General features: G+C 51.3%; 1 protein-coding gene across 1 annotated transcript; it reads left to right on the top strand.

The window, feature by feature from the left end:
* The first annotated feature begins 5,591 nt into the window (after nucleotides 1-5,591).
* Nucleotides 5,592-6,239, top strand: LOC139830173 (uncharacterized). Its single transcript, XM_071818174.1, has one exon. It carries the CDS (start codon nucleotides 5,592-5,594, stop codon nucleotides 6,237-6,239), a length of 648 nt encoding a protein of 215 aa, XP_071674275.1.
* The last annotated feature ends 2,932 nt before the right edge of the window (nucleotides 6,240-9,171 follow it).

Genomic DNA, 9,171 nt, shown 5'->3' with positions numbered 1-9,171 from the left:
AGGTACAAAAACAATCTTCACAAATTTGTTTTGTTATCATAAGTTGTGCTGAGTTTCAGTAATAGTTGTTTCATGTATTCATTTGTATCTTATTCTTTTATAGTTGGCAAGAAAGCGGAACAAGCTCTCAATCGATGACCGCTTCATAGCAATAGGCGAGGAATTGGCGGGATTTTTCCTTCGGGACGTCATACCACCACTCGCAGAGTACCACTATGAATGAAGATGTACATGTTACATATATAGTTGACTCGAAGAGTACCACTATGCTACATGTAATAGACATATATAGAGTACGCCTCGGAGAGTACCACTATGCATGAAGATCGATCTTCATGCATAGTGCTACTTAATTTGCGATCTTATGCAATAACATGTGTGTTATATTATATGCACCAACTTGCTATGCATCATCTTGATCTTCATGTACTACCTAAACCCAAACGCGTTTCTGGTGCATCGACGCGATATGAAACAAACCGATATCCCTAAACCCCTCCAAAAACCCTAAAAAACCAATTCTCTGCCGCGGCAGAGATTTGGGCAAATTCCCTGCCGCGGGTGGGAACCTTTGGTACCGGTTCGTATTACCAACCGGTACCAAAGCTCCTTGGCCCTGAGCTCTCCTGGTGGCCCACGTGGAGGGTCTTTTATACCGGTTCGTAAGCAACCGGTACGAAAGGGGGGGCCTTTAGTGCCGGATAATTAATACCGGTTGCTCAACCGGTACTAATGCCACTCTGGAACCGGTACTGATGAGAGATTTTCTACTAGTGCTCTAACAGATGACATACCTTCTGGGTTCTGACTTAGGTTCTGGTTACATCACCACGCGCGCGACTCAGACTCTGGCGATCTGGCCGGCAAACCACTGCTGTGCTGTTACACGGCTGGTCAATAGAGCGGCGTACGCCGGCGGCGGGAGCGGCTGTCGATGATCCGGGAGGCTGGCGGCTTTCAGGCTTTAAGTCAGGCGGAAGAACGTGAAGGGGATTATGGATTGTATCATACAGCAGTTGATAATTGTGAAACGCACAGAACGTGTCTTGTTGAGTCCATTAGATTTTTTCTTGGGCCTGGGCCACCCGAGGGAACGGTAGACAATAAAACCACTAAACTGTACGTCTATAGGCCAGTGATTAATCATGGTAACGTTTGCATATTGTTGGTGTGGGGTGGGGAGGGGGACCATGGGTGACCCCGCCCCACCCCTGGATATTAGTGACGGGATATCTCTCAAACCCACTCGAAATTGATTTGATCTATCAAAAAACCACTCAATCAACCAGTACTTGTGTGTTCAGATATTATTTTTAATTATTCTCACAGCAAGAAATAGGAAAATTGAACTTACCCCGCCCTTCCAAAGCGTTTTGAACCCAGCCGTTGGATCTCGCTACTAGATGGTCTGGATCATCCAAATGTCCTATGTACCCACTCAGTCCATATGTAACATCATGTTAACCGGGCAAAACCTATTTGCCACTTATGCGGCCTCGATGATCTGGGCCGTCTGAACAGAACGCACGCTGGGCCAAGCCCATCACCGGGCGAGATGTTTCTGGTTTTTTCGTTCGTGTTTTTTTTTTCGTTGAGTTTCACTATGTTCTTCTGTTTTTCTTGTTTTTCTTGTTTTTCTTTGCTTTTTTATGTTTTCTGGTTTTTCCAGCCTGCTCTTTCAAAAATTTAATTTTTTAACTTTTATGTTTTTTAACTTTTTGATTTTTTTCATATTTCAATTTTTAAAATTTCAACATTTTATTAATCTGAAAAATTCATTTTTGAACATTTTTTATTCGAATTTGAATATTTTTTAAAAAATTGAACAACTTTCAACTTTTAATTCTTTATTAAAACTATTTTTAAATGTAACTTTTTTTAATTTTGAACAAGTTAATCTGAACATTTTCCAAGTTGTACTTTAAAAAAAGAAACATTTAAAATATATAAAAGAAATTAAAGTAAAAAAAGAGACGTACCTGTTACTGGGCTATATTCTGGGTGGCTCGTGATGGGAGCACTGCGGCTGCGCCTTGTTCTCACCCACGGCGAGCGGGAAATAGGAGCCCATTGTTAACCGGGCGGCCAAACCTAACCGGCCCGTTGCTCCTCGACGCTTTCTAGTTCACTGGACCGAGAGATTGTCGGTAATGTGGTTCTTTTAATTTTACGGAAATTTTGCTCATGACCCCTTGGGATCTTGGTGACAGCCCGCTTCGACGGCATGTCGTTCTTTCCGTTCATACTTCAGTCCAGCAAGCTATCACAACAATTTTTCCACCAAATCATCTCAGAGAGGGAGGCGGACGATCTGAGATTCCGAGGTTGCAGCTGAGCACATTTTGTCATGTTGCAATTAGATTTATCGGGTTGCAGGTGATGTTGCAATTAAAATTTATCCAGTTACAAGTAATATTGCAAGTGAGATATTATTTCTCTAGTCGCAGTGAGGGTGCAACTGAGAATTTTCTAGTTGCTAGCGAGATATTTTTCTAAGCTATAAGTGAGGCTGAAACTGAGGTTTGTCATGTTACACGTGAGGTTGTAACTAAGATATTTTCTCTAGGATTGGGGTTGCAACTGAGATCTATCCCTTTGCAAGTGAGGTTGGATATAGATATTTTTTCCAGTCGTAACTGATATTGCAACTAACATTTGCTGAGATGCAAATGAGGTTATAAATTAAAGGGAAAATTTGCTACAGAACACTGTTATTTTCTAGCATTTGCTGAAACACACCGTACGATTATGTCTTTGCCAGGTACCATTATAATTTTGTGACATATTTTGCCAGAACACACCACCAGCCTACAAACGGAAAGTTTTGTACTTTTTCTTGTGATGACTGGGTTTGAAGACAAAGTGCAAAGCTTTCCCTTTTTAGCCAGGTGGTGTGTTCTGGCAAATGTGCTACATAATTGTAATGGTACCTAGCAAAGACACAATCGAGCGGTGTGTTTCGGCAAACACCAAAAAATAACGGTGTCCTGTGGCAAATTTCCCTAAATTAGAGCATCTCCAACAGGCGCTGTAAAATATGGCGCTGTAAACGCGCGATTCGGCGCGCTATATACCGTTAGCGCGCGGGTTAGCGAATTTGCCCGCGGCAGAGGCGCTATTTTCCAGCGCGCGTTGCTGTGCGAAAAACGCACCTCCGGTAGAGGCGCTATTTTGCACAGCGCGCGCGGCACAAAGTGCAAATCCGACCGTTTTTCGAAAATTTAAATCGAACGAACTATGAATATTTGATCGAAAATACGAATATATTATAAAAGTTCTACGATACAATGCGACATATAGAACTGAAACTACTCGGAGGAGTCCCAATCGAAGTCGGAGCTGCTCGGAGTCGTCTCCGACACCGGCGTCGTCGTCCACTCGAAGGAGGAGGAGGAGGAGGAGGAGGAGAGGACGATCGTCGACGGCCCTGCGCCCTTCTTCTTTTCCTCCTCTTTCCTCGCCGCCTTCGCGGCCCTCACCGCCTTCCTCGCCGCGGACTCGGCGCGGCGCTTCTCGCGCGAAGCTTTCTTCTTCGCCTTCTCCGCCGCCTTCTCCTCCTCCTTCTTCTCTTTCTCCGCGTAGAAGGCCGCCGTGGAGGCGACGTCCTCCGGAAAGCGGCGCGCCCATTCAACGCGGAGCGCCTCGTCGCGCTCGGCGATGAGCAGGCGCTGCTCCATCTCCCGCTGGCGGCGCTGCTGCTCCCGCGTGATCATCGGCGGCGGCGGCGGCGCGAGCATCTCCGCCTGCTCCCGCGTGAACACGTCGTGGAAGTTCATCTGGCGGCGGGAGCGGCCCAGCCGCCACGCGACGGCGTCGTAGGCCCGCGCCGCCTCGCGCGCCGTGTCGAAGGTGCCGAGGCGAGATCCGCTCCTCGCCGGAGCGAATCTCCGCGTCGAATCGGCCGCTCGGCCGCGCCCGAACGCCGTGGTAGCCGGAGGGTGGGCGGCGGCGCGGAGGCATCTTCGGCGGCGCGGAGGCGGAGCGTCGGCGGGAGAGGGGGAGAGGTGGCGAGAGAGGCGGAGCGTCGGCGCGGAGGCGGAGCGTCGGCGGGAGAGAGGGAGAGAGCGGAGACGCGTGGAAAGTTCATTCTATTGGCGCGTTCGCACGTGTCGCGTTTATAGCGCGCGCGGTAGCGGACGCGGCAATTCTCCCGCGCGGGATAGCGCAAACGCGGACGCGCGGCAAAGTTTTTAGCGTGCACCCTTTTTTTCCGCGTCCGCTGGAGCTGCGTGCGAGCGCCCGCGCGCGCCAAATCGGTAGTTTTTTTTGCCGTGCGGCTGTTTTAGCGCGCCTGATGGAGATGCTCTTAAATCAGATGTTTCTTCGTGTGAATTGAGACTTCAACTAAGATTTTTCAGTTATAAGCATGGTTTAAATAGCCGGCTATAACCCATATCCCCCCAGAAGCTACGAAAGGCTATAGTTGAACTATAGCGCAGTTAAAGCCATATAGCAGTTTTGGTAAATATTAAAAAGACCATTGGACGCTGGGCGGTGCGCTGCGCCACCAATTTCCGGACCTCTTCACCGTTGCCACTTTTTTTTTTTTGACTCAAACACTCAGTTCTATTCAGAGAATACACCGGTACAGCCAACCAAAAAAAAAGAAAACAAACACGATCGAATTCTTTTCCTCCCGTGGTCTCTCCTCTCAGCCGCCGCCCTAACCCTAGCCGCCTCCAGTTCATCCTTCTCCATAGATTGGTTCCCCCTCCTTCGGTCGGCTTCGCCGGCGTCAGGAGGAGTGGGGAACCCGATCTATGCGTGGAGTTTTGAATTAAAGTATTGTTTTCATTAGATTATGTTAGGATTTTGGTAGCCGCCTTCTTGTTGGTTTCCCCTCAATGGAGATGGCATCGTATGCAATAAGTGATCTTCGGACTTTCGTTCGGCGACGAGATCTTCTTCCCGGCGTCAATGGTGGTGTTGAACAATCACAATTTTTAGGTATGGGTCTTCGGATCTTGCTTCGCCAGATCGATTTTGGATCTTTTGTCGTTGTTGCCGCGAGGAGGATTATCCTCGCAGTTTTTGTCCCGGCTGCTACGTCCTCGACAATGGTGATTCGTACTCTCGGCTCTCCATCGACGACGACAAAGCTAGTTGGTTATTATTCCCTGATATACTGGTGTTGGTACTCTTGCCGATGTTGTATGATTGCTTTAATGGTTGCGTGCGTGCACGCAGTCTTGGCATTGCGGCTCAAAAAATTATGGGAGAACTTTCGTCGGTATCTACAGGTCTATGGTTCGTTATGTATCTTTGGCTGCCTTCACAAGAGTACAAGATTGTGTTCTGGAAGAAGAAAGAAATTGAAGACCTCGAAGATTTGTTACTATCTTTTAGACTTTATTTTGTAATCGTTGGAGTCAGTTCATGTATCTCTACCATGTACTATTTGTTACTATGAATATACGTGGTATTGATTGTCAAAAAAAAAAAAAAAAAAAAAGAAAACAACGAAGAACAGGGGGAAGACGGCCGCCGCCGCCGCCAGCACGCACTGAAGGCACGCCACTAGGAAAAGGAGAACGGTCCAGAAGGAGCTTCACCAGCAAAACTGGATAAGGTCCCTAGCGCGCATATCGACCATGACACGGTTACAACAGTTTATTGCGCTCTGGACCACCATGCAGGGGGTGGCACTGCAGCCACACCCGGACTTGATTCGCTGGAGATGGACGGAATCAGGCATATACACGACGGCTTCTGCATACTGCTACCAGTTCATGGGATCCTGTGCTCCCTTCCGCTCAGCCAAGTTCTGGAAAGGACATGCCGAGGCCAAATGCAGGTTTTTCGCGTGGATTTCCCTGCATGGCAAGGCACTCACGGCCGATAACCTGGCGCGCCGGGGTTGGCCTCATGACCTGATCTGCAAGCTGTGCCAAATCCACCATGAGACGGTCCAGCATCTCACTCTGGACTGCCACTTCTCCACCTCCGTCACGGAGCAAATCTTCGCTTGGAATGGGACAATTGGCGTCCCACCAACACCTGGTGGAAAGTCACTCAACGATTGGTGGGATGAGACGATCTCCCATCTTCCAAAGGAGAAGAAGCGGGAAGCTAGAGGTGCAATCATCTACTCCATGTGGGGAGTGTGGAAGGAGAGGAACAGACGGGTGTTTCAGAACACCGCCTTGCAGTCGGCGGCTGTAGCGGCTCTTGTCAAGGAGGACATTGCTCAGAGGGCGTACGCGCACACCCAAGATCCCGGAGATGGGATTGTAGCCTAACGTTTCTTAGCTCCTCTTTTTGACCTTTTTGTCACCTGACCCGCTTGCGGGGCTTCTGTAATTAAAACTCTTCTTCTATCTAATCGATTGGCAGTTCGACTGCCCGTTCCTCAAAAAAAATGATTTACAAAATCCCTGGGTTTAGACATTATTTCAGGAATTTATATTATTTTTTACTTCAAAAGAGTAGCAACATACCCTCTTTTTTCTGATATCCTTCGATAGAGCATATCCCTCTTATATAGAAATCAAATAAGCCAGATTAATTCTGATATATATCTACTTTTTTCATGAAAATTCTACCGATCTATTAATAATTATCAATAGTAGTACAAATAGACCGAAAAGTAACAAAAATTACAAACATGTCTTCAGATCACGTAGCGACGACTACATGCACTGACGCGAGCTGAAGGTGTGCCGCCGTTTTCGCCCATCCATCACCGAAGTCAGGCAAACCTTGTCGTAGTAGAGTTTGTTATAGTAATAAACGACTATTTTTCTTTTAGTTTCGTTTTAGCCGCTAAGAGCATCTCCAGTCGCGTCCCCCAAAACGCGCTGGATTGAGCGTTTGGGGGACGTGTTTCGTTCGTGCCGCGTTTGGGGGACGTCGCTCCCCAGTCGCGTCCCCCAAACAAAATTTCGGAAATTTTAAACTTAAGCGAGATTCGATTAGATTCGTCCAAACTTACATAGATTCGAACGAAATTTGACTAAATTTAAACTAAACCTAATCTAGAAGTACTTGCGGCGGCCGGAGGCGTCGTAGTACTGCTGGAAGTTGTACATGTCGTCGGTGACGACCTCCTGCTTGACGCACTCGTCGACGGGCTCGTCCTTCACCAAGCCGCTTGGTCCTGCCTCGCCGTCGTCGGTGAGGTCCACGAGCGGCTTGCCGAAGTCGCTATTGGACATGGCGATCACCATGTAGAGGTCGCCCCTCCAGGCGTCCTTGTCGTTCATGGACGCCAAGCACGCCGCCCGCAGCCCTGGGCAGTCCTCGGGGTCGTCGCTGCTGGCGATGAGCCGCTGCAGCCGCTCGTACTCTGCCAGCAGCGCCGCCTGCGCCGCTTCCTCGGGCTCCTCCTCCACCTCCGGCATCGGGATGAGGAGGGCGCCGCCACGCCTCGTGTTGACGGGCGTCGCCGGCTCCTCCTTCACCTCGCGTTTGGGGATGCTGTAGGGCGCCGAGCGGTACGACGAGGATGGCGTCGATCGGGCCGGTCCTGAGGAAGAAGAGTTCGAGGAGGACGAGTACGTCGTCCTCCTCGGCTGCCATTGCGGTGGTCCTCCTCGAGGAGACGGTGGCGGTGTCGGCGGCGTCTCCAACCTTGGAGCGCCGTTGCGGATGCCGCGGATGACGTTCTCTAGGGTGCGCCCCGGAAAGCCCCAGAACAGGGCGCGACCATCCTTGTTCCAGCTATTGGGCCCGCCGACGAGCCCGTGGGTGCTGTACATCTCGACGTTGTACTTGGCCTTGAAGTACGTCTTCCACCAGTCGTCGTTGTTGTTGGCCGCCCACGTCGGATCCAACCGCTCCTCGGCGGTGAGTTGAGCCCGCCGGGCCTTGATGTCGTCCCTCCATTGGTCCATGCCCGGCTTCGGCGGCGGCGGGACGCCAATGCCGTTCACAACCATCTTCCAGCCGCCGCTGCTTGGCAACCGCATGTCCGGCGGGATTGGATATCGGGCGTGGTACAGCGCCCACGCCTCCGCCACGGTTAGGCTGTTGCGACCGAAGCCGTTCGCCGCGGCGATCTTGCGGGAGGACGAGGTCGACATTTTTGGAGCAGCGAGGAGAAGACCTGGGAGGGGGAGGCGGCGAGAAGGTTTGGGAGCGGTGAGAAATCGGGACGAACTGCTGGGCATCTTAATGTACAGCGGCGGCAGCGGTTGGTTGCACGCAATAACGCCGGCGCGGATGGCCACGCGGTCATGCACGACGAGACGCGTCCCTGCGTCGCCTGGGAAAACAGGGATGCCAATAACGTCGCTTGACCAAAGGTAGGCGACGGGGTCTTAGCCTTCCGAGCCACTGACGCTTCGCCTCGCTTTTCGTTGTGTCCGGCGTGCCCGGAGCGTCCCCGGTGGGGCGGGGACGGGCTCGGGGCGCCGAACACCGTATCGGGGGGCGCCGGACAAAATTGGACTTTGGGAAACGCGGCTAAAACCGTTTTTTGGTCCGGCGCACTCAAATTGCTTTGGGGACGCTTTGGGGACGCGACCGGAGGCTCTAAATTCCTTAGCCGTAGGCTCTCTCTGTCCGGGACGAGAATGCGAATATAGGAGCCGGCCAGCTGGTTGAGCGGTTATCACGTGCATCTTTTGTGATGTAATAAGGCATCTTTAATGACGCGCTATCTAGATCCAGCGGCCCGATGCATAGTGATAGGACCATTCGTGGAGACGCAAATGCAGCGCATATTTGCCTCGGGAATGCATTTTGGTGGACGCTGTGCGGCCTCGTAGGCCCGCCTGGCAGCGACCTAGAGGTCTGTTTCGAGCGTATCGCTTCGGCGGTCTTCACTTCCGCGTTTGGGCTGCAGCCCTCGTCATCAATATCGCCGCTACCTCTACTAAACGCGCACTGGCGGGAGGCGGCTGGACTTCTGCGCCACCATCAATGACATCGTGTCCCGGGCGCGTCTGGACTTTAAATGGCGATCGACCTCGTCCCTGCCATCACCCACACCACCGACACCTCCGCTCCCAACCTCACCACCGAGCGTCGCCACATCACCATGGGGAAGAAGAAGCATGACTCCGAAGTGTCCAACATCGGCACCAAGAAGGACACGCGGCTGAACAGGGTGCCGCTTCCCGTCGAAATGGCGCAGGTGCTGCACGAAACTGGGTGACGTGCAACCGCTGGGGGCATGCACCTTCCTGGCGGCAGCTGGCGGCTCAGCTGCCGTCGGGTGCCTGTACCACT

Source organism: Lolium perenne, chromosome 4 (genome assembly GCF_019359855.2).
Source record: "Lolium perenne isolate Kyuss_39 chromosome 4, Kyuss_2.0, whole genome shotgun sequence".
Classification (NCBI taxonomy): Eukaryota; Viridiplantae; Streptophyta; class Magnoliopsida; order Poales; family Poaceae; genus Lolium; species Lolium perenne.
The sequence above is the reverse complement of the archived record's forward strand: the minus strand, read 5'-3'. Positions and strand labels throughout refer to the sequence as shown.